This window comes from Triturus cristatus, chromosome 1_2, assembly GCF_964204655.1.
Source record: "Triturus cristatus chromosome 1_2, aTriCri1.1, whole genome shotgun sequence".
Taxonomy (NCBI): Eukaryota; Metazoa; Chordata; class Amphibia; order Caudata; family Salamandridae; genus Triturus; species Triturus cristatus.
The window spans coordinates 210,764,695-210,791,591 of NC_140580.1; the positions used below are offsets into that span (position 1 = coordinate 210,764,695).

The 26,897-nt window shown below is 41.1% G+C and overlaps 1 protein-coding gene across 3 annotated transcripts in view; it reads right to left on the reverse strand.

Moving 5' to 3' along the window:
• COL13A1 (collagen type XIII alpha 1 chain) overlaps positions 1 to 26,897 on the reverse strand; it is a 583,842-nt gene that overhangs the window by 401,110 nt on the left and 155,835 nt on the right. For all 3 annotated transcript variants that reach the window (XM_085603477.1, XM_085603475.1, XM_085603476.1), the window contains exon 3: positions 11,420 to 11,464. In XM_085603477.1, coding sequence (XP_085459603.1) covers positions 11,420 to 11,464 — 45 coding nt within the window. The remainder of the gene's footprint in view (positions 1 to 11,419; positions 11,465 to 26,897) is intronic.

Consider the following 26,897-nt stretch of genomic DNA (forward strand, 5'->3'; position numbering starts at 1 on the left):
TGGGTATTGACTTTTTCCCTTAAGCACACTTTACAGCTTGTCCAATATCATCCAAAACAGAGCAGGTGAGTACTGTTTGGTGTATCACCTTGGAACTATGGATGATTACCTCTGACCACAGTCTAAACATATAGAGTTAGAAAGCATCCATACCTCGTAAAAGTAAATGGTTCAACAAGTCAGTAGGCCTGCATATTTCTGAAATATTAAAATATTAGTCTTTTAATCTGTTTCGGTGCATTTTAAATATTTTAAACTTGAAAATACCCTTAACATACACCGCTTGACTTTTCTGTATAGTCCTTTTATTTGACAACGTTACCCGTCTTTGTCTTCTCCACCAAGCTCATGCACTCCTGCAACTTTTTGGCAACTTTTAATTCTGTACAAAAGAGAAGTTGGTACGGAGCTTCGGTGGATAAGACCTACCCAGCGGGTGTGGCTGGCCCATTTTAATGCTTTGAATTTTCGCCCCTGTTGCATCCACCCACAGAACGTTCATTTTTTTAAAAGGTATTAATCGTGTCTTTTAAATGTAAGCAGTAGTTTATTATAGGGCTCATACATGAGGTATACACTTACTATAATCCACGTGTTATGAAATAATATCGCAGTCACTACCTTGGTGTAAGCACGTGGGTGTGGTAACAGAATGTCGTTGTCAAAATATCTTTTGTCGATATTATTCTGTCCTAAATACAGTCTCCTGAAATATCAAATAATAGAAACTCTACATCCAAGGGGATGTTTGTAAACATAATTTAGGACACAATGTTTATGTCAGATGATATTTCTGTTATAACTATTCTGACATATAACCAATCAGGTGCTAAGTGAAGACGAGTAAGTGGAGTTACGATTATTAAATATATACTTATTCTGTGGCCTAACGGTAGGCAATGTAGTGGATACAATATTTTTGTAGGTCGATATGGTTGACCTCAGTATAATGAGATAGAACTATACATGATTATTTTTATTGTGATTGCTGCAGTAATATGGGAATCATACTGTATGCATATTTCCCCTAACACAGATTTTGAATTATGCAGTAATATTGAAGTACCTCTATGTAAACTCGACTATTGTATAATAATACTGGTCCCTCTCTTTCTCTACTCCTGTTACCAGTCGGATAAAATTTAAATCTTCACAAGGAGATTGTAGTATAACCTTTCCAAACATACACCTCCATCTCCCTGTCATCACCAGGTTGGGTGGTTATCCATTAGAGAAGGACTCTGTGTAAATTACAGATCCAAGTATTCAAAGTTAACAATGGAACCTCCCTCTGAAATATCTCAGAATCTCTCACCATCTTTTTCCTCAGTTGCAATCTATGCTGAGTCATTAAAACCTTTTTAAACAAGTCCAGCGCGCTGCATCAAAGTTCAATTTTGAAACCTTCTAGCCCTTCTAAGCTAAAATTTGATTCAGGTTGATTTAAGAGCACTCCCCCTGCTCCTCGTGAGCAAGACTACACTCAAAGCCTACTTCCTCGTGCTAGAAGAGTGATTGTTAATGACTTACCAGATGAACCCCGTCCATCCGATGAGATTTCGCTTGCCAACAAATAATGAACCACAAAAATGAGTGCTAGTATCCACCACCTGCAACCATTGGCACATAATAAGGGCCTACTTACACAAGCAGCCTCTTAAATTCTGATCCCTGTAGAAATTGTAATTAGAAGAGATAGGATGTTTCTTGCACCTTCAATTGCAATTAGAAGTAGTATAATGTACCCTGCCCCTCCTGATAACTACTGGGGGCAATAAAGTTTGCATCCTCCATAACATTTTGGAAGGTCAAGCTTGCCAGAACTCAACAAGGGAAACAGGCCCTGCATACACAGAGACATGCAGATGTTGGTGCCATGAGCACCAAACTAGTTATGTTATTCCCCAAAAAGCCAGACTAGTCAATAATTATTGCACCCTTTAATTCCAATCACCTTTGTGTCAGATTTGATTGGGTGTGATACTTCTTCCATCTGACGAGGGCACTTGTAATGAAGCCTAAAGTAAGTCTGCAATCCAGACATTAAATCAACACTCGAATCTCTCCTACACAGCTTGGAAGGAAAATTACAAAGCAATTCAGATAATTCATCTGAATAGCATTCGTCAGAAGGCCAGGGTAGGAATACGTCATTCTTTTATACTCGGCACACCTGGGCATTGCCACAGGATCTTGAGGTGGCATGGCAGTGCTCTCTATAGTCACCGGTTTAGGGTGACAGCTAAAGACTCCCATGAGAGAAGGTTGTTGTCACAAAACAATTATGTCTCCATCAGCTATTAATACGAGATGCTCGACAATAGGCGTTTCATGGCTTCATTCTCTTGTCCAACTATTGGCCACCTTCTCAAAGAAAAGCAGGGACATCACACCAGATCCAATTTTTCCTCTTAACTAGGGGTGTGTTGACTTTTCTTCCCCTCTAGTTAAGTTTTGCAAAGTTCTTATAAAGTATATTGTGTCTAATGCTTGCCTATTTGAGCCATAAAAATTCATGATTTGGTTAGCTGAATCTTTCCAGCGTCATTTCATATTTTGATGCGATCTTATATAGGTAATGGCACTGCGCAGGAAACGAACCAGAACTGTTTTCTGCAAAGTGCATCTTCTGCAGAATCATGTTTTTCGAACATATATAACTACGAAGGCAATATCAATATTCCCAAATGTCATAATTTTCATTTCTATATCCCAGAGCAAAAAACTCGAATAACTGTACTAAGCTTTAAATATTGACCTTTTTGAAGGTTATAAAGAAAAAGAACTTAACAAATGCGTACACCTCCACTGCTAACAGTGACATCTTTGTATACAGATAGGTATTACGCTTCAACGCGTCCTAGTAGTCCACGAGTTTCAAAGATGTTGTGTTGGGATGAGTGCACAGTTATCTCTTGTGGCCTGAATAAAATTTGTTCTGTAGCTTGGATCGGTCTTATATCCCCATCTGTTGTTGCTGACTCCAGTAGGGATGTGTACGCTCCGCCTCCACCGGATCTTTAAATTAGCTATATTTCTATTAGGAGGAGGAATGACAAAGTTGTGACATTTTACTTCACCAAAGACGTACGTTAAACTAAAAAAAAAAAAGAAGCAGGAATCTACAGTGCTTTAGCGACTCACGTGAAACGTGCAGGATAAATGCAGCCCATTGGTATGGGTGGGCATCTAGATGACTTCGCCACTAAGAATTTGCTGAATAATTTTGGTTTGTCACTTCAGGGAGAACGTATTTCACCATCTGCAGGGCCATTCGCGGGCGGCATTGAGAGCCGGCCTCCTTCCCGTATGCTGGCAGGGTAGAAGAACTGCTGGGTATGTATGACGTTGCACTGACTGTTACAGCTGGTGTTTCTAGCTAGGTTCCTTTGCCCTTCCATGCCACCCTTCTGGCCTATAGCTTGCAGTGCTATCAAAAACACTTTCACATTTTAGAAATGTGATTCCAGTGAAATATAAATCTCTGCCTCGCCAGTGAAACGTCAAAGTCTATACTTCTTTCTGCCAGTTCTATATATTTCATAGGGAGTGAAGCATTCATGCCCACCTCCTCCACCAGAATGCCAGATTTGCCAAGAAAAGTATTTTTTAGACAAAACGGAATTGAATATAATGATTTCAGTAGTGTAAGTAAAATGTTCAACAAAAAGGTCAGTAGGTTATTGCAGCTATTTATAGTCTATGTGCGCTACTTAGTCCTGCTACAAATTTCTAAATTATTTATTCTCCTCTTCCATTATACCCAAATCACAGTTCTCTGACGCATGCCTTCGGGGTATCATAATTTGTTATTTGAAACATCATTGGGCTCAAGAATGGTTCAGCATTTTAGAATAGTCGGGATAACCCAAGTCCCAAATGTATTACTGGACAAGTGTGAGATTTGCGACAGGGTATATCAAAGCAAACGGAACAACGTGGCCGCTGAACACAGGGCTCAGTTATTTCTTAACTTCGGCCAGTGGGAAATCCTACATATAAGATGCCTCCTTCAAATGTTGTTTGATTTGATTTTATCATATGCCCTGAGGTCCAGGATGAAAGTGTTTTGGTGCGCAGATGTACACTACCCTTTTGTTCAGATCACACAGAGGCCTCGCATTAATGGTCTATTTTACTGTGACTTGCGTATGGACGAGCTGGCTGTGGCATTCCTCCACAACCTGAAGTGGTACCAGTTTGTTTTCATCACATTTGGTGACTGAGTTCATCACTCTGAGATGTGACTGAGGAGAGATAGAGTTTCTCTGGCTGGCTCAGCCCATGCCTCGAACTGATGAAGAATGTTTGTGTAGGGCTGAGCTAAGTCTGACAAATTTGCTGGGCTTGTGGTGACGTGGTTCTATGCCTGATCCGGTTTCACTAGTGTGGAGAGGTGAAGTGGGAATGTCAAGGCTCTCTGTAGGCAATAAAGCTGTGTTCTCCAGGTCAATCCTAAGAGCATGAGTGAAAAAGACTCTGAGTAATTATCGGAGAGGCTACAAATGTCTACTATTAACTCAATTTTATGAGGACAAGGTATACTTCAAAAGATGAATGTTGGAGTGGTTAGACAATAGATTCAGGCCACACAACGTTCTGTTCATAACAACATTTATTTTACATATTCATTCAGGAATTTTATGAAGAGTAGACTGCAGCCTCATAGCTGACCCAGCATACTCACTGTGCTTAGCCTCACTGTTTTTATCTCTGCCAAAGGCCTTTATATTAAAAAGAGCTAGGATCCGGAAAATCATTTTAACTCACTGATTATCCCTCATTATTAGAACAAGAGCTCCACTTCCAAACTGCGTTAAGCTCACCCACTCACACTAGGTGTAGTGGGTGAGGATCTAATGATGAAGCTTGCCACAGGTGGTACCTGTGGGTGGGGATCCTACAAAAATATCCAAGAGATGCCAGGATCGCAGTACTTCACGCTTGTGCGGATCCTTCACTTTCTTGAGATATAATCAGACCCCGCAACCAATCTCTCGATCCAAAGAGATCACAATAACATAGGTTAACCCTCTTTTGCGTAGTTACTTTTGAATCAGACATATTCAAGGCATATTGATTGGTTTTAGAAGCAATTGTCCAAATGACAGGCCTTAAACTCTCTTTCAACTCTCTTGTCAAGATAAGAAAACTAAACTCGATCTCAAAGAACTCGTTGTGTGGTAATAATTTCATGACGTCCTTCATGTTGTCGCAGACTCTCCGGCATAAAAATTCTTGAACCTCATAAGACAATACCTTCTCGAGTAACCAATACCTTCTCGAGTAATGGACAGTTCATCTTTCAAATTTTTTTACTTTTGAGATTCATTGTCACATGTGGGAGGTCGAATGTGCTGTTTCCAGGGTTGATGTGCAATAATGTCTTTTAGCATCAACATGCTATCTTTGCTCGTTGCAGCAATGATTTGTTCTAATGAAATAGAGGCAGGCGTATTGGACCTTACAATGATGTTAATGTAGGCTTCGGCCACTCTGAAAGTGTTAGCAGGACACTGTACTGGCACTTGTGAAAAGTAGTCAGCTGGGTTTTGATCTTTCCCTGGTCGGTGAACAATAGTGTAGTCATATTCCTATTGTTGCAAACACCGACATTCAATTCTAGGAAGATCTTGGTTATTTAGTTGCCAAAGATGGTAAGCAATGCATGAAGATCCGTTACAAGAGTGAAAGGTTTTCCATATAGGAACACAAGCCCACACCATCACAAAGCATTCTTTCTCCAGTTGCAAATAGGCGAGTTCAGTTTGTGACAAACGTCTTCTTGCATAGGCCACAATATGCCTTCGAACATTTAGGTGTCCCCTGTGTTGGGCAAAGATCATGCCCAACCTGACCAGGCTTATGTCAATAACAACGTCAGAATGGAGCTTTGGATCAAAGTCGGCCATTTCAATAGCACTCTAAATTGCATGCTTGATTTTCTTAAAACTTTGTTCACATTCGTGTGACAAGTAAAATGAAGGATTTCTTTTTTTTAAAGTTTCTTAAGGGAACACTTACTGTGGCAAAATCGTGTATGTATCTGGAACAGAAACTGACCATGCAAAGGAATGGACGTAACATGGAAACATTTTGTGGGGGATTGGTGGCTGACAAAGCTTGTACTTTACCTGGATCAAATGTCATACCCCAATCAGAAAGGATATGGCCAAATAATTAAAATTTTGTTTTGTGGTACTCACATTTCTCAGCATTGAAAATTAAACCTGCATCAGCAAGTAAATAACACACTTGTGTAAGAGCTTTATCATGTTGCTTTTATGGAGCTCCGAAAACTAAAAATGTCATCACTGTAATTGAAAGCATTCATGACAGGTTGCATGATATGTCGAATGACATCGTGAAAAAGTTCAGCAGCTGACGACACACTGAAACGTAATCATTTATATCTGAATAAAGTAATAAGGGTAGAAAAGGTGGTGATGTACCTGCAATTTTCTTCTAACTCTAATTCATGATACCCTTTGTTCAGATCAAGGCGATAGAAGTTTAGCTGTGTGATCATGTTGGCAATGTGCGGACCGGGATATTGTTCTCTTTCAATTGCCTTGTTGGCTTGATGCATATCAACACAGATACAGACAGCTCCTTCACTGTCCTTTTTGGGCACTACCACTATGGCGAATCCCATGGAGTTCGGCCAGTAGATACTCTATGCTATCATGCTTAAGTGATGTCTCAATCTCTTTCGCAACAGCTTCTTGTAGATGAAATGCAATTTGTCTATGTCTTATGCAGTTGCACTTTCATGGTCTTAAGTTTTCCCAATCCATGAAACAACGGCAGGAACTGACTTACTAATTTCTGATGAACATTCATGTTGTAGTTCACAGATATCAGTCCCATATCAGCAGCAGTATTGAAACTGAACACAGTACCTTGAAGTACATGAATGGGTGCCTATATTTTCATCCTTTTGTGCTTCATGATTGCTATTAATGAACCCTGCCTCTTTAATGGTGGCGATGCAGCCCAGGTGTACACTTTAGTCTTTGATGGTGTGAGATGGGACAATGGAGACAGTTAATTGTATTTCTCCTCAGGCATAATGTTTATTGACGCACTACTGTCGATAATAAAAGGTATAGAGCAACCATTTATTTGCAATTTTCGGACAATATTTGAATTGCTTATGTGATTTTACTCGTCGACTTTTCTTTGACTCACTCAGTGTGCACACATTTTTCTGTGGTAAACATCTACTTTGAACATCGGTCTTCCTCACTGTCACTTGACAAGGAAACTGAAAACTCTTGGACGACGATTCAAACGATGGTCAACTTCATTTGGTGTTGATTTGCCTCAGCTGGTGCTTCTGCTTGGCCTTGTGGGCATGCGTAGAATGTCGATTCAGGAATGTTCGGGCATCCATTATGTTTTTTCGTCATAACACACTTAGCTTTTCCTTCGCCTTGCAAACTGTTACAAAATCATTCTCCTTCCCACAGCCTTTGCATACTTTTGGACATTTACCTACATCTAAATTTCGTTTCCCTTTAGATACATCACTTTGTGTCCTACAGCTTTGTGTTTCTGCTTAATTTTCACTTTCATGACTGACTCATTCTTGGCATTACCAGCCTCCATGACAGCAGCACATTCCTCAGCACTAGCAGCCATGAAAACTCACTCCAGACTAAGGATTTCTCTCAGCATTAATCGTCTGAATGAACCTGACATACATCAGTCGATAACTCGGAGGCGTATCGCATCATTGAATTCATTGAACTTACAGTGTTTAATGAGCGTATCAAGTCTCTCAACAAATTTGCCAATTGTTCTACCAGCTTTCTGTCATTCCTGACTGAAAATATATCTTACGTAATCGACATTTGGCACCGGATTGAACTTGAGATTTAACTCGTCTTTGATTGATGGTATATGACTTATGTATCTATCAATGCACTCAATCTATTACCAATATTCTGCTTTTTAGCAGTGTCAAACAGAGATAGTGGTTTAACAACAGTTTTCAACTCTAGAAGGACTCTCAAGTTGTGAACACACTCAATACTTCCGGTAGTGTCCTCTTAATAGGTCAACAGCTCTGTATTCACAAACTGGGTATTCTACTGGGTCACTGTGCCCACAGAGGTGGTATGATGACTCTCTTTACTCAGCTTTTGGTAAGTAACACAATAATTCCTCAACCTGGTTTTTAGTGCTTTTCTGTGTTTGGCTCTTTTGCTGCTAGCGCTTTCTCGCCCTTGTCTGTTGCTGCTTCTCGCACTTCTCTGTACCTGGTGGTAGCTGCCTTTAACATTAACAATCTGTATGTCATGTGGCTCTGAGCTGCATAGTGGTGCAGTACCTCTTCCCTTGCCTTAACAGCAGGTTTCTGGCCAATGATGAGTAAACTTCTCAGTGAGCCTTTTGTTATCATCAAATGCTTTACAGTAGCTGGAGTGACTCCACATACACCAAACATCTATGTTCACATCGACTAAGGCCCGTGTGGCATGCTGGACCATGGCACTGTTGAACTTCGGCTTACGTATCCCATCCTTGTTGCCAGTTGTAGCATTCTCCCCAGCCTGGGTACTCGTACATGAATACGCCACACATGGAGCTTAGTATTACATGTCTTTATTCCTCAGTGTGTAACTGTAAACTCAACGTTCTAACCATGAACTATATTCACCACACCCAAACATTTACGTCATAGTTCTACGGAGTCCATCAGGAACCAAAAGGGTTCCGTCACCGTTAACGCACAAGACAGTTTAGCAGCTTTGTTTTTAAATTGTTTACACTTTAGAAAGGGGGTGTCAGTAGCACTTTCAGTTTCTGTCTTGACCATACACTGTGTGTATGGAACAGAACACTGCCCACGGGCAATTTATATCTCCTTAAAACTATGTTTACATTTTAATCTTCTATATCACTCAAACCTATGACTGGTATCCATGCACTCAGTTTCTTAAGAAACATACTCCAATCCAATGCTCTGTAAAAAGGAATATTTCCAAATTCTTTGCAAATATGTATAAATTAGTTTCCTACCCAAGATTTATGTGGGGAGCATTCTAAAATGTGTCCCCAATATTTGACAACAATCTGTGAATGCTCTAATATATTTTAAATTTAGAAATGATGAATAGGCCGTTGTCAACAGATCTCAATAGTTTTCTGAGGATAAATGACAAATAAGTGGTTCTTCAGATAGCAGCCAGACACTGACCAAATGGCGTCCTATTATTAGTATTGCTATACTATCATTAGACTTTCACTGCTTCTTTTAAATAAGAAATTGCTGTATGTTTCATGGATTACTTTGTACCTATTTTATTTGATGTATTGCTTTTCATACAATGCCCTCTAGCCTGTCTGTGCATTAGAGACGTTTTAAAAACAGAAAGAAATACAAATTAGTGGCTCGTGTTTGACCAAAAGTTTTTAAATCTATTACATCAAAATAAGTAGGAGTGAATTCCAGCTTTTTGCATGGGTTTGTTTTTTTGCAGACAAGTGAGTCTGTTCATACAAATGCAGGAAATTGACAAAGAAAGGTGCCCTGCATACATTTTGGTTTGATCTTACTCTCTGTAGCCAATTGAGCCAAAACAATGATTAAAACAGGTGATGGATGCTATTGAAGCCATATTAGTGCTTTTTGTGCTGATTGTGTGGTGATAGTGACACACAGCATGTGGCTGTTCACAACTCCAAAACAGTTTTGGGTGGTCAAATTCTTTGCAATGGTAATAAGCAAGCCAACAAGTTAAAGACTTTACTTATAGTAAATCCTTATTGCTATCCAAAAAATGTAGTCTTCATACTGCATTTTATATATATTAGGTAGACAATAAGATATGCACTTCTATTTTCAGGCCGGGTTCGAGATATATTTATATTCCTATGTGAACGGTGTGCAAATACTTTCAATTGAGACATCTGTATCTATAAGCACAGGTTTTAACCAAGAGCCATTCTCCTCTTCTGCTGTCTATATGCAAGTATGTAACTATTGTGTCTGATAACAGGGTGACGATGGATTCTGTTGGTGCTGTTAACCTAGCAAAGACCTGCTTACAAATGTCCCTGTGAGGCGGGCAAGCGGGGTTCCATTCACAATGAAATGTAGAGTAGAAAGCAGTTTACTCTTGACTCATATCTTTGATGTTTGAGTTACTCACAAAGCTTATTTTGTTTTCCAGGAGTAGGTCTTGAAGGAATGCATCCGGAAATTCTAATTCAATATCAAGTGGATTTTCTACCAAAAAAAGTCTGCCAGTTTATCAATAGGGAAGTAGTGCATTTATTTCACTAGATTTCATCTAATTTTTGTACCATTTGTATGACAAGACCTATTAATTTAAGGGCCATATGTATGAAGGCATTTTTGGGATCGCAAACGCCGAAATTCGCAGAATTTCGGCGTTTGCGATCGCAGTGTCATAGGTATGACACAAACCACCCCTCGCAAAATAAGGATTCGCAAATTTTGCAATTCCCTATTTTGCGATTGCATTTAAGGAATCGCAAATTGCGATTCCTTAAATGCAATGTAAAAAGCACAGAAAAAGTGCAAATTGGACTTAAGGACCAACTTCAAGTTGGTGGTAATTTGCGATTTCTTTGAAAAATGCACTTTTATGCATTTTTCAAAGTGCCATGTGACTCACATACATGCCCTTAGGGCATGTTTGTGCTCCACATCTGCACCCATGCTCATTTCAGGGGTGCAACAGGGTGTACTTTTGACACCCTGGCACCCTTGAAATTGCATTCGCAATTTGCGATTCTCTAATTGGGAATCGCAAATTGAGAATGTCTTTCCATTCATCCCTATGGGTCTCTAGGCCCATAGGAATGAATGGGGAGATATTCCTTAATTGCGAATTGCAATTTGCGATTTGCAATTAAGGAATATGTAGGATTCACAAAATGTATTGCACATCCTACATACATAGGGTTTTGCGATTCTCAAATAGCGATTCGCAATAAATCGCTATTTGAGAATCGCAAATGGGCATTTTCATACATATGGCCCATTATCCTTATTGAAAATGAGGGTGATCTTTCACCATCCCACTTTGTACACAAATATACATCAAGTTTTTTGTTCTCTTATATGTCAAATATTTGCAGAACTGAGAAACTGGCTTTCAAATATTTGTAAATCTGATATAGTTTTGTCTTTGTGGGTGTTCACAAAAGTTGACCTATCCCATTCCTCCTCCTTCCTCAAAGGGAAATTTCCCACCCGTAGGTGGACTTTTCCATTTCAATACTTGTATTTCCAGGAAGAAAATCCTGATTCTCTGAATCAAGATTTAAATATTAGGAGCGGCGATCCACTTTTACCCTTGTCCGTTTTGCCTGCTGTGATTGCCTACATAGTAGAAAGAATCTCACAAACGAAAAATGGTGGTTAACCTTGTCATAAACATACCTGGATCTCCATTTTGTCCTCTCTTGCCCTTTCCTCCTGGTGGCCCTAGTTAAAGAGAAAAAATCGAGTTGTTAGTCCAAAAACTAACTATAGTCACAATTTAGAGGAGTATTAAAGAGCAGACACCATGTTACTTTGTCACAAAAACGTTAGTATTTGTTCACGATGGCTCAGTTTTCAACATTCCCCGATTCCAGCCTTTCAAAGCATTTCCTCTACATTTGTAGTTACCTACTTTGCAAATACATGAACAAGAGAACATCTTGGGTTTACTAGCTTCATTTATTGTAAATTTGTCATTCTGCCTCTGGGCTGTTCCCGGGAGAGAGAATAACGTGCTGTCATGGAAATGATTAGTGCTGGAGTTGGTCCAAGGCGCTGTTAGTACCGAGGTTATTAGTGGCTTAAAAGTACTACAGAGGCTACTGTACACAAACACAAGCACTCGTGTGTATTTCAAAGTTCATACATCTGACAACTAATAAAAGGAATACATTATGAATAGTATTTAAAGAACATATGTCTTAAATTGTGAAAATACCATTCATAAAATTAAGTAACCTAAATTATAGGTCATAGCTGTATCATTATAGCGGTAATTGGTTTTATTTCGGAAAATAGTTTTCCTGTAGTGTTAACATTCTGCAGTTTCCAGTCACCAAGCACGTACTTATAATGGCAGCGTGTTTTCTTTCCTCTGACGTTTTTCCAAGCTGTCGATCTGTCTAAATTACAACCTCTTTGAATTACGGCACTATTAAACTTTTTTTTTTTTTAGGAAAGTTGGTGGCTTTATGCTAAAACAATAGACTCATTATTGGATTCCTGTGCTCGGAAGGAGTTCACACCTGTGATAGTGGAATATTTGCAAAAAGCAGAGAACAGCACTAGAAACATCACATGTTCTTCAGTGTTGCAAAATAAAGCTTTTGCTGTAAAAGAAAGAGAATAAATCCCTTATTGGTAGAGAAAATGTGTGGAGGAATATTGTTTGAAATGAATGAGAGTCCGTGGCGTAGTTGAACGTAGACTGCTTAAGGAACCTACATAAGAGGAAAGAACCTGCCTACGAGAACATCATAAGGTATGGGGCTGAATTGGTGCAACACTGTGGCTGATGGGGCAAGAATGCATGCAAACTTGAACATCAATTTATTCTAATTAAAGGGTATTGCTTAATTTTACAATGTTTCCCAGATACAGTCTACATTTCCGTAGATATATTGTGTTGACTGTCGCTTGCTGATGAATTCCTTTTTGGGGGCATAAAAAATGCAAATACAAACGTTTATCAAAACAAAATAAACACAAGAAAATAATGTGAGTCGTATTCAGATCAAGATTCAAGAAATTGCAACAGTAGGCACTCAGAGAAGTATACTTGGTTAAGATGAGTAACATCTGGAATATGAGTGAGCGTACAGCAAATGGAGTTGATGCATTATTATAGAAAATCATTTTTCTACATACCTAACCCTTCAACAGATAGCTGGCAAGATGCTGTTGTATATCATCTTCAAATGTATTTATTAATACATTCATTGCTTCCTCTACAACAATCTGATATTGCTTTAGACTAGGTATCAACAAATGAGCTTTCAAGCTCATTTAAAGGCACTACGCTCTGATCCTCACAAACCTTTAAAGGCACCACACTGTCTGATCCACACAAATACAACATTCACTATTATCAATGTGCCATTGTTTTCTGTGAGTGGTGAAATGAGGTTAGGCCAATAAAACCAATAGAAATTCTTATCAGGAGGAGCTAAAGATATCTGATGACTACAACCCCATAGTTCGGCACCATTAAACGGTCCTGCATCGGTTATTGCTCCATAAACCTCCAATGGAGGTGAGATGGTACAGCTTTAAAATCTGTTAGTCCCACATTTTGGACAAGACAGGTAATAGGAAACATATCATAAAGTGTATTTGTAAAGTGCACGTTCACCAGTGGGCCTCTTGGTACTGAATGACAGATGTTTATTGTTACCCAACAGTACTCATTTCATTGACCTATGGAGGACGAAGAGCTGGGTGAACCCACCGGGATTTGAATCTGTAAACATGAGGTCAAACACAGGTCCTTATAGGGGACACATTAGTCCACTAGGCCACCAGACCCAGCCAAGCTGAAAACTACAATGCAGCCAGGAAGAGCCTAAAATAGTGCCTAAACTAATCAAACCAATCTACGTTCCCTAAACAGCTACTATTGGTTGAACCAGTACCTTTTCTCTATTTTTGACAAACCCACTATGCGTGTGTTGCACTTTTTGACATTTAGTAAACGTTTTTTATAAATGGTGTAGGTGACCTAGTTGCTCCTGCAGCTGCCAGGCAAGATGTCACCTTAAAGACGAAAAGCCACTAAGTCGATTGAAAGGCACACAGTGGTTCCCAAATGCAATACTGTTAGTTCTACAAATGAAGGGAAATTTCTAGTAAGTAGAGTCCCTTAGATTTTACACATATTACCAGTACATACAGTACTCCAAACCTCCTTTACAAATATTAACATTATTTGCCTTCTATATCCTTTTACGCTGTCTGTTTTATTTTATTTCTGTGGCTCACCATGTTTCTTAGAAGTTTTCTCAGTTTATCTTACTGGCGCATTCTCATTGCAGGGGCAAAAGTCACTTCCCAGCCATAGGTTTTGTTAGAGCCAGCCTGTTGTTCTGTGGTTTTGTATAAAGTTCTCACAATACCGTATTAGTGCTGTCAACAATTTGTCGATGACTGTTTGTTTCAACTGTGTTTACGTTTATAATTTAAAAATGAGTCTTTCATTCTGGTAAATTGCTACTATTTCCTGTCACTTACTCATTCCATGTGGTCTGCACTTCTTTTGAAGGGGTGCCTTCATTAGCTTTGGAGCCTGCCCACCATACTCATATGGCTGAAAATAAGGTTCAGTTTCTGTCTATAATAGTTTAGCAGCATAAACACGGAGCCCTAACAGCATATGTGCATTGTGGGAGAGAGATGGAATTTGAAATGGATCTAAGAACCAGATGGGTCTTGGAGTGAGCTATGAGGTGGACCTGGTTACACTGGATCCCATTTTGCTCTGTAAATTTGAGAAACACAAATCATTTGTAAGGATGTGAACTACCAAATTCCCTGAAACTATCAAGTGGTTGCACTGATTGACGTGCCCAGAGACTAAGTAGGAATTTGGGCTAATAAAATTCCTACTGATTAACTAGGCATCTAGAATCAATCTAAATTGTTTTACTGTGCGGATAAGATCAGGGCCACTGGAATTACGTGTAAAGAGAAGGACAAATCATGCAGAAGGGTTGAGTAAATTACGCAGCAAGAAAAAGCTAATTATGAGGCTTAATGCGCCACATTTTGTAATGGTATACCTTCATTATTTTATCACTTTTAAACTTAATAACAGAGTTTGGGCATGTGCTGCACGTCATTAGTAGAAGTTTAACACCCAAATATAGCAAAAAGCAACATAAAGGTGACCAGTCCAGATTTGCAAAGGGCTTCCTCTGCGCAGTGACACGTTTGCTGCATTTTTTTGTCATTTTTGAACCGTCTGAGCTTGAAAATATTTTTTGGGTTAAAATCTGCACATTATACGGCAGATGATGGATTATGTGGCAAATGCGGCAAATCCATCACTATGCATAAATCAGAGCTGCTGCTGCACAATCACATAATTCCAGTGGCCCTGAATATGATTAAGGCTTTTTGGCTACCTGCAGAGGAGTAGGGGCAGCCATCGTATATAATACAACCTTGCGAAAGATATATGAATGCAAATCGCAGGTACTATTCCAAAGGCACCATTCCTGGATCTCTAAATAATATCATGGCCACTTTGAAATCCTTGCCTTGGAAAGTGGAGGCCAAGGTAAGCATTAACAAACAAAATCTGCCTCACTTTTTGAAACCTATTTACGAATGTGAACACCCTTTTATACTTCTGCAGTTCCTAAAGTATCTCTTCCCTTCAGCACTTCCCATGGGATGCCATTTTTCCTATATTCATTTACTGTGCATGATGATGGGCCAGCAGAAGGGTAAACAAATTAATTTGTAAATAGAAGCAGCAGGTATTATTTATTTCAGTTTATCTAGAAATGTATACTCATATTTTTAAACGTATTTCCCCAAAGCTATTTTATGGTACCGTTATTACTTTTTTCCCCTTGCCTGAAATGGCGTATGCGCTGTCATCTGAGAGACACTTTGTTTGCTTACAGTGGTCTTTGAGCCCACCATTGATTACTATTGGTTTTCTTCATTGTCTCTGTCATTTGCTTGCTTCTGATTTGTTAACCCCTGCAGTCTTCACATCCTCTTCTTGTGTTTAACCCTCCACTAATGCATGGCCAAAGCACTTGTGTCCTTCCACTGCTTGGGTTGTATGAGCTAAATGTTTCTTTTTGTTGAAAGCCTCCGTGTGAGTGCATGTATTTGTGCTTGTCTGATTGCTCCCAGCCCCTCCCGCACATCCCCCTAGTCTCTTTGTTGGCTCTGGCACGCAATACAAAAAAAAGTGATATGATGCAGCCAGCGCTGGCCACATCAAAGTTTTATTTTCTACTTTCAGCAGTGCTGCACAACATGGCTAAAAAAGTGTAAAAAAGCTAGCTCTGGGAGAAGAGACCTATTAAGGTTGCCAATGCTTTTTTTTGTACTATACATTCCCTTTATGTTAAATGTCAATGAATATTTAACAGGATTCAATAGTATAATATTAACCTACGTGATAAGTGCTACATTAGGAGCAAACACTTTGCTACCACATAACATGATAAAACTAAAAAGGAGTGCTCAGATTTGTGTAACTCTATCCTGATAGTCCACACCTCCTGCAAAGTATCTGCTCACCATATTCACCCATATTTTGTAAACTTCAGTAGTGGAAGATAGTTTTACAAAAAGAACTTTGAAATTGAGCTTCCACATTCATCCAGACAAAAAACATCGCTAAAATAGACACGGCTATCGATCATAAATAGAACCCCCACTGCTCTCCTTTCTCTGCTATGCTATCTGTTACCTGCCCCTCACCCTGTATGATATGCGGCTAAAAGTCCAAGTTGTTCTGCCAAGAAGTCTTCGAGCCTGGCTCAGTAGCTGTAGGATGAAGACAACTTTAGATTGTTGAGCGACAATGTACTCCACAACCTAAAAAACGTGTTAGGCTGTACTAATTTGGGAACGATCTGTAATTCAATTCCCAGCTAATGTGAAAAAATTGGTGCTTGGAGATTTGTTATGAAACTTCAGTCATGATCACCATCTTTTCAAATTTCATAGCCCTTCAGATTAAGAATTGGGAGTCCATTTAGGGGGGGGGGGGAAACCCTATCATTGTTTCTTTCTTTCTCTCTCGACAACATATAGTGGGTTATGCCATGTACATGAGAGGAGAGATCTTATTTGTATAGGTACAACAGGTTATTATTGTTCCTTTAGTTAGGGAAGGTGATTTATGTGAGGAACACCTTGAACTGCTTGTGATACTTAGGATATCATCACTTCTTACTCACAGCTAAAGTTCACCTAGTTATTGCAGTTTTCAGGTAAGATTGCCAGGGAGAAAGTGACTCTCAAATGTTTATTGGCTGGGGAGGAAGACGAAGGTAGGGGCTGACCAGTATTTCAGTGCGGAGGCTTCTGATGTGAAACACTACGCACTGATCTGTCTCCAAGCCCTTTAGCTGTCAACTAACTGGATCCTTCTTCTGAATCTTCCTTTTCTAATATTGTATGGTACCAGTGTTTTAGTCATTTGCACCATAGAATTCCATTAGCAAAAATATTGTCTGACAGAAATATTGTTTCCTAAATATTGTTTACAAAGCAATATGACATTTGGTGTAGATTTTCAAATATTAAATTCAATGGGATGATATTTATGTTAACACAATATTTAATTCAGAAGATATTTGTGGTTAAATTACTCTGGTACCATAGCATTTCAGCCTGTTTGCAAGCGCTCCCAACTTTGGATGATTAGGGAATTTAAACAGAGGGAAGTAGATCTGCTCAAGATTGCTAAATTGTGGTCAAGTGGCAACCAGGAAGAGAACTCATGTCTGGTTTGACAGAAACAAAATCAAAGGAGATGATAGACGGAGTGTTGAACATTGCAAGCACTCACCCCCAGTCAACTGATCTGGGTTTAATCCATCATCATTCTTTAGCTCACTCCGCCACCCCAGTTCAGACATGGCCATGTGCAAATCAGTCTGACCCTGTGCCTCATGGGAGCAGTCCAGCCCGAACTGCTAAGCCATGTCTTCTCTGGACCGGAAACAAGCATCCTGGGACCGGTTTCTGGCTAATCATCCGTCATCAGCCAGGCTAGCTTGAATCCAGTGGTACAGTGAGCAAGGGACCCACGTCTGGGCGTACCCTGCCAACTTAGGGCGAACAAAACAAAACCAAAGGGGATGATAGACGGAGTGTTGAACATTGCAAGCACTCACCCCCAGTCAACTGATCTGGGTTTAATCCATCATCATTCTTTAGCTCACTCCGCCACCCCAGTTCAGACATGGCCATATGGAAATCAGTCTGACCTGGGGTGGCGTGGTGAGCAAAATAACGATGGATTAAACTCAGATCTGTGACTGGGGGTGAATGTTTTGCCAATGTGCAACATTCCGTCCATCATCTTGTGTGTTTTGCTGTTCGCCCTATGTGGGAAGGGTATGCCCAGACGTGGGTCCCGTGCTCACTACACCACTGGAGTCAAGCTATCCTGACTGAAGAGGGGTGAAACCCCGAAACCGGTCCTAGGATGCTTGATTCCGGTCCAGGGAAGACATGGCTTGGCAGTTCGGGCTGGACTGTTCCCATGAGGCACAGGGTCAAGACTGATTTGCATATGGCCATGTCTGAACTGGGATGGCGTGGTGAGCAAAATAACGATGGATTAAACCCAGATCTGTGACTGGGGGTTAATGTTTTGCCAATGTGCAACATTCCGTCCATCATCTTGTGTGTTTTGCTGTTCGCCCTATGTGGGAAGGGTATGCCCAGACATGGGTCCCGTGCTCACTACGTCACTGGAGTCAAGTTATCCTGGCTAAATAGGGGTGAAACCCCGAAACCGGTCCTACTGTTCCTTTCCGTCCCACCTAGTTGCAAATTTGCAGCATTTCGCATTATTGTGTGCGGCAGCTGCAAATGTCGTTCGTGTTTTTGCTTGAAGGAGTATCATAGACCAAAGAAATGTGCCCCTTCCTTAGGAAGCAACATTATATTTTATTATATTCCTATATCTTAATACGAACCTGTTTTATGTTATGCTCCAAACTGTAATCTGCGATGTTTTAAGAACTGTAAATAACAGATATAACCAATACCAGATTTAACGACCGAGGACAGATGAAATACTGAGTTTGCCCTGATGGACTGAATTCATGCCCTTCGGAACACTGCCTTTGTTAGCAGTGAGCGTTTGTCTAAAGGCTTAGCGCAGAATAGATCCTGCCTTAAATTAGCACTTGCCAGACTCGCTGTCGCGATCTGGACCAATGAGTCGCCGCTGTTTCTCTTGAATGCGCATGTCGAACTTTTTTCAGTTTGGCACTTTTTGTTTGTTTTGTCAACTCCTAAGATTTCTCCATTCACACCTGTTTCTTGATGATGCCACCATTCATTCACATGTAGCAGCCACTCGTTTTTGATGCATTCACCACGTAATTTCATTGTGTTTCAACCAGACGTACATTAATAACGCGAGAACTCCAAAACGTCGAGACAGCTTGTGCAATTCTTTGCTGCGTTTCATCGAGCATCAATAGACAAAAAAAAAATGTGCGCATTGGCCCAAGAAAGAAGCTTCTTCGTGCTTCATTTGGTCCTCTTTCCACGTCGGAGCATCTGAGAAGAAAGTCAAGCGTTGACCTACATAAGCGCGGTGTGAAAACGAGGCTCTTTTGTGCTCTTCGAGCCGGTGTGTGGGTTTTCCATCAGGTATTCCAGCAGTGTGGGCTTCAGCTCACTGCTCGCTCCACAAGGTGCTCGCTCCAAACAACACAAGCAGAAATATGCAATCAAATGCGATCTGAGGCTGGCTGGCGTTCACGGAACGGCAGCCAAGGAGGTGGCCAGAGGTCACGCGCTGACAATCACATATCAAAGCGGTGAAGCTCAGCTAATCCCTTTAGAGCAAGTACAAATGAGTCCCTGGGAACATCGTTCCATTGCCCCTTCAGCCACTGAAGCAATGCGGTTATTGACGTACATTAGACAGCTGACAATCTCTCACGTGTGCATGCTGTGCCTCTGAGTACAGTGAACGCGCGGCATCTTTTGTTTTTGTATCTTATTATTTTTTGCATTTTTTTTTATATAGTGCGATCGTGGCCCGAAGACATTAGAACAGCAAATGATAGGAAGTTTAAGACGCGGGCAGAATTACAACAGGGGCGTAACGCAAAATGATGCAAAATAATACAAACTCTTTTTTTGGAGAGCGTTCACGTTTTTTAAAGGGGCTACTCCATTAAAACATACATATGGAGGCATTTTGTTTTTCTAGGTGTGTGACTACCAGTAACAAGCATTTACAATGCAATAGGTCTCGCAATGACATTGTTTTGAGCTATTGGCATTGAAAATGTTATTGTTTCCCCCCCCCCCCCTTCGTGAATCATTAATCAAGTAATGGCATTGTAAATGACAATGTCTTCTACCTCCTGTTGAACCCCGCATACAGACATACATAGAAACCACACTACAAACAGGCACACATGCATACACACGCTGAGAAACATACGCACCCCGTGAGACAGACACACTAATACATAGAGGCACCCGGGTGCACCGAAGCACGTGATCACACACACGCAGGCACACTGAGTCACAGGCACACTGAAGCTGTGGGTCTGGCAGACTAGCCGACACACCAGACACTGTCACACTGAGTAGAGGCGCACACATGCTGAGATACGGATCACACGAACACCCGAGGCAGAAGCTCTCTGAGAGACTCGGGCACGCGGGATCAGTAACATGGAGACACAGGGTTCTAATAATCTGCAGAGGGCCACATAATTCCCCATTCCTTGATGCAAAAGTTGGAGCCAGATACAAACTAGTAAGACTTTTGATTCTTGGGATAATCGTACCAAAGGGGCTGTTACTTCTACAATTAGGAAAACATCCAATGTATGGGGCGGACCACTATAAAATAAAATAACCATTGTTGCTTTTCTCAGCAAATTGTACAACAGTCTGTTCGATTTTCAATGTATTTCATAGTTCCTGTGTGTCACTAAACGTTTGAAACTCGTGGTTTTATTCTATAAGGCCACTAGTGTCAAAATAAATATTAAGCCACAAGTGAAGGCAATGTCACCACACGAGGTCCAATGACTAGAACTAAAAATTCAGCACGGTTATGAGCGACACATCAAACGGGACAGGACAGTGAAAATCGGTTCCTCGCTAAATTAGACACCTAAATTCATTGACCATGTCGGCAAATGTGAAACATTTAAGCTGCTGAGTAAGATGTTGAATTTGGCCCTGTTTAGGTAAAGGCATCACGGGCCTTCCTGGACATTAAAAAAAGAGTAAGCTTAACATACATGTGACGCTAAGCATTGTCTGATTTACTGGCTTGGTAATATAAATGTAACGTGAAGTTAGCATGTATTTTGCAGGTCTTCAACAAGTGCCTCCAATTCAAATCATCAATTCAATATGACGGGCACCCCTGAACACTGCAATTAGCGGATACGGGGGAAGTTGTGTAAGCTGAGCTTAAATAGGGCAGATATGCCACACAGAATGTACGAGAAAAGATAAACCAGTAACTATAAAAATATCAGTTGTTTACTCAAGAGTGACGTATTCAGCCTAATGAACAACACAGCGGCGAAAATAACAGAGCTTGTTTGCGCAGTGTTAAATTGTGATTTTTTTTAACTCCTGTTTTTGAATGTCAGTTATTACTTCTGTGCAATACAGTATATAACCAGCACATTAATTACATTTAGCAAATTGCTCCAGTTGCTGTTTAAAAACGTAACAATTTAATTAATACACGTGCGTTCATGCTGCTAATCGCAAACATTCAATTCTGCTACCGGCTGTCTGCCATTACCTACACATCAATACCACAATACAAAACCAGGCGTCACCTACGCTCGACACATTGAGCGTTCACACCACATATTCCACAAACTGCGCTGCTGACTTGCACGCTTCTGTAACAGGTGTGACTATCACCGGACAGTTCCGTGGTCCTCATCTTGCCGACTCCAGAAGGTCGAGAGGCTGGGTCGGCCCCAATGATGTTCATGCCTGTGACGTGCAGCCTTCCCAGAGATGTGTGTGCAGCAGAACGAGCTCTCAATAATCTACAGGAACTCTGCTACGGCTCTCGGGAGGGGCGGGGGCGAGCTTGTCTGTGCTGCTGCTTGCTCCTGTTCACCCTCCCTCCATAAACAAGAGCCGGGAAGTGCTTGGAGCGCGCGTGCGCATTTAAAAAAAAATATTAAATAGCATGAGGCTGCCTAGGAGGTGCATGTTGACGAAAGTGAAACTGCATGCTGGCTTGCGAGGCAAGGGGGACAGGAGATGTGCACGCCGCGTGGCTGTAGGCGCGTACACCAATTCAAATCCGCCAAGAGCCTGCGCGTGCACATCTCCTGTCCCGCTTCCGAGGCAAGTCAGCAACAATAGATCTCGCTTGCTCACAGCGCTTCGCGCTGCGTTCGCAGGCGAGACCTAAAAAGAGGATAACATTCACCAAATGTGGTTAGTGTCTGCTCTTTAAAAGTGTCTCAATGGACTATAAGTGCTATACAATACCTTCAAATGTGACGTGCATAAGAAAACATGGAACAGCATAGCATAGTGTAACAGACCATAGCATACAACAGCATAGCATAACATAACAACATTGCACAGCATGATGTAACAACATATTTGGGAGTCTACAATCCATGTACAAAGCCCAGCTCTAACTCCCTTATTACAGGTGACTTTTGGCATCAATAGTGCATTGTAACAAAGAAGTCATGGATATTCTCAATTGTAATACATTAGAGTTCTGCCATCACCATGCCTGCAGCCAAGGTGAAACAGAAAGACAAGTCATGGAATACAATTGCAGCTGCTGTTTAAACAAGGAAAAAGGGAGCAGCCTTTTCCTTCTTCAAATATGTTTTTCTTAAATAAAAATCATTCAGCAGAAAGGATGTATTTATGGCAACATATTTATTTTTTCATGCTATAGGTCATTATAGGAAAGACAGGACCTCTGTATGTTTCAACAGAGCATTTGTATTGTGTGTTACATGAAACTGATTCTTATGTCTTTTGGCAAAAAATGCTAACTGCTTGTTGGTGTATTTAATTTTGCAGCACAGGTTCTGTTTTCACTCTTTGTTTGTAATCAACATGAAAGAGCAATACACTAAGGATTTACCTGGTATGTGGGAAGTGTGATTGTGTGATCATGTAATATAAGAAATAAAATACCCTTTGTGTAGATAGCTGGCTCTCGATATAGTGCACTAAAACTAAGTACACTGTACAGACAGTCCAGTGGATGCCAAATTGGTATACAGAGGCAAAAGTAGATAATACTAACGCTCTAATTGTGGTCGTGTGGGTGAGCAGTTAGGCTAAGCATTTATGTACTCACCGGCAGATCGGGCATGGACCCCAATGGCACTCCAAAGGAACACCCTCACATTGAACCACTCCCTTAGGGCATGTAATGGGCGCACAAAATCTGATTCACCGGCGAATCATACTTACAACAGACCTGGAAGCTCTTCCATTTTAGATTATATCTTGGTGGACACTAAATCTTGGCACCAGGTAATTGATTTTAAGATCGTGCCCCAATATGACAGTGACCACAATGCCTTGATTCTTGAGATGGCACCGCTGTGCCCCAAGGTTGCACATAAAGGTCAACCTCCCGGCCCTAGTTTAACTCTAACTAGTTGCAGGAGAAGAGTTAAATGGGGGTATTTTGCAAATCTCAGGAAAAGCTAGCCTCCCTCTATCAAACTGTCATCCCATGTCTTGAGGCTGCAAATAAACTTAGTGGAATTGTTGACCCCTCCACTGCCTTACTTGAAATTGCGAACAACCATCAAAGTCTAGTATCTGATTTGTCAAATATTTTTTATCCCCAACACAGGATTTAGGGAAAAGGAGTCTCTGGGTCACCCTTGGTATAATAGCGATTGCCGTAAGGCTAAGAAAGCACTAGTCCTAGATATTAAATCCAAGGACAGACTTCTAATAAAAGACAAGCGGATAGTCCACAAAAATGTAATCAATGTGGCAAAGAAACAATGGGAGGGAGATAAATGGGAGAGCCTGAAAAGTGCCTTATGTACCAGGGACATGAGGACATTTTGGAATTTAGTAAATACTGGCTGCCTAGAGGGTAAATTGGCAATAGAACCAAACTTGGGGGCAGAGGTTTGGAAGGCCCATTTTGAGTCCTTATATGCACGGTTAGAGGGTGTATCAGGGCAGGACACAAATGAGTGCCCCTACCTGCAGTCACCCCTTTTCGATGTTCCAGTAATCTCTTTAAAAGAGATAATGGATGCCCTGAGTAGGGTAATCCCCTCTAAGGCACCGGGCCTTGACAAGATCCAAGGTGACCTCTTCCGTAATGAGCCTAATATCTGGGCCCCGTACTTATCCACCCCGTTTAATGCTATTATGCAGGGAATGCCGATTCCTACGACCTGGTTGGGGGTGGAAATTATTCCAATTTTTAAAAAGGGCTCAACACTCCTTCTTGCTAACTATTGCCCAATTAGCCTTATAGATGTCACCCAGAATATATATGCACGAGTGCTGTTGGGTCGATTAGAGCGCTGGATGGAGGAGTATACTATACTTAGCCCCTATCAGGCTGGTTTTAGAGCCGGAATGTCCACATTAGATCACATTCTAAGGCTGCAACTACTGTACTGGAAGACAGTGTTCTTGGAGGGTGGCAGCCTCTATTTGATCTTTGTGGACCTAAAATCAGCAGTTGAACTTGTCCCCAGGGACAAATTGTGGGCCATTCTTTTCGAGCGGGGTCCCCTCCATATCTTTGCCACCAGATGAAACGGCTCCATGAAAGTAATTTTGCCCAAATCAGGCACGGGAAAAAGGGTGAGCTCACTGACCCCATATCTATAGATAGAGGGGTTCGACAAGGGTGTGTGTTGGCCCAACCCTTTTCCGCTTATTTATTAATGGCCTTGTGGAGGCCTTGATTGCAGGGAGGGACATAGATGCTCCTAGGTTGGCGAACCTCAAAGTACCTGCCTTGATTATCGGCGACGATACCCTCCTATTATCCAAGTCCTCCATGGGAATACAGAGGGCTTTAGATATTTTTTATTCATTCTGTAAAAGTAGGGGTTTAGAAATAAATTCACAGAAACCCAAACACATGGCTTTTAATGCAGGAAATACCACACAACCAAATCCTCAGCTAGATGGGAAACCACTAAAGAAAGTGACAGTTTTCGAATATTTGGGAATAACACTCACTGAGAAAATGGAGTGGGGTGCACAAATAAAGAAGGCTAGCCTTAAGTTGGCCCAGACAACGGGGGTTAGCAAAGATGCTTAGAAATTGCACTTACACAATAGTTGGACCGGTGATGGAAATTTACAAAGTTCAAGCTAGGGGGCGGCCTTGTACGGGGCAGAAATCTGGGGCCATCGGCCATCGGTCATCCGACCCTCTATCCAAGAATGAGAACTCCTTTGTCAGGCAACTCATAGGTCTTCCCAAAAGCACACCACTTACGCCGCTTTGAATGGATCTTAGAGTCAGCCCAATTGCAGAGGAAGTTGCCCTCAGACCCCTCTTACATTGGCGACGTTTATGGAGTACCCCAGAATTAGCAGTTTTTAGATAAGAGCTGAAGGAAGTGCTAAATTTACAGGGAGCTAGTAAAATCCCATAGCTGGTTTATATCAAAAATTCTTTAAAAGCTATGGGGTTGGGCGACCTACGGGCTAATACCGAAAGAATCTGCTTGTCAATATCCAGGAAGGCCCTGTCAAAGATCTTCAGGGAACACAAACTAAATCAGACAAAGAGGAACCCCGCGGCTGGTATATTGACTGCAAGCTTCCTAGAGGTTAAAGAGCAATACAGGTTAGAACCTGCTCTTGATATCACCCAGCCTGCCCAGGCCAAAAAGCTATATTTAAAATTTAGGCACAGAGTATTGCCATTACGTGCCCTTACAAACAACTGGGGGGTACTCTGACCCAGGGTTGCCCGGTCTGCAATAATATATCGGAGACGGACCAACACGTATTATTTTTTTGCCCTGCATACAAGAAGGCGAGACACCGATGGTTACTACAGATATGTAGAAACCTCGGAACAAATCATTGTGCGGAGGGCTACAGGATGCTAAAATATGATACTAGCATGCCTATTGTGTACTCAGTCTCTCGATATTTATTTTCTGTGTGGTGTGTACGTCCAACAATTAAATTTGGCAAACAAAAACAATATTCTATATTGGTACAAAGAATACACGTTCAAATTAACTGCAATTCTTGCTTCAGAGTATCTTATAGGGGTGCAGGATAACAGCATTTTTTAACATATTTTTTACAGATAAAAAGCTTGCAAGTAGAACCATTGTGTGTCACAGAGAGAGACGCAAGCGGATTGACACTAGGCTAAAAATGAGGCAAGGGAGGTTCTTGTGTTATCTTCTCAGCGGTAAATCTTGAACCATAACCTAGAAAATGAAATCGTGGGCCATTTGTGGCATGCAGTTTTCGAACAGAAGAATATCAGAGCCCCGAAAGTAAGCCATGTCTGAACCACATGTTTGTAAAATTACAGTTCCTGGTACTGCCTTTCCAAACATAGGGAAATGTAGGTCATGTTCAGCTTCATTCACGAAAAGGCAGAATGCAGCACACATAGAAACAGCAACAAAGAGGAGAAATTAATAATTTCTCCTCGTTGAGCCAGTTTAAGACCAGGCTTTCCCTGGTCTTATTTTTGGTGCTGCCCCATATTTACGCCAGCCTTGTAAATATGGGCAGCGTCAAAAAGCAATGGGTGTTGAGGCGGAAAGCCAAGTGCAACACCCATTGCCAGCTCCTTTCATACTGAGTGCTGCGTGAAAGGGGCATTATTTACAAGGCAACGTTAAGCCACATTAAGTGGCTTAACGCCGCCTTGTAAAAAGGCGAAGAAGTTATCGACACCAGAACGTCAAAATAGTGACGTTCTCGTGGGGATAAGCCCTTTTAAATATGCCTCTCAGTTTCCTAATCATTAGTGCTCTTTCCTTAGCTCTACCACCCCATAAGGCCTTAGTTCTCCTATCTCATATGAAACACAAAAATAATGCTTTGCACCACTTCGATATATTATTTTTATTGAATGCAGTAAGAGCTACAGGAACCTATAGAGAGGAATGGTTAGTCAGGCCCATGCAGTACATATCCATTTGCAAGCACATCCATAAAA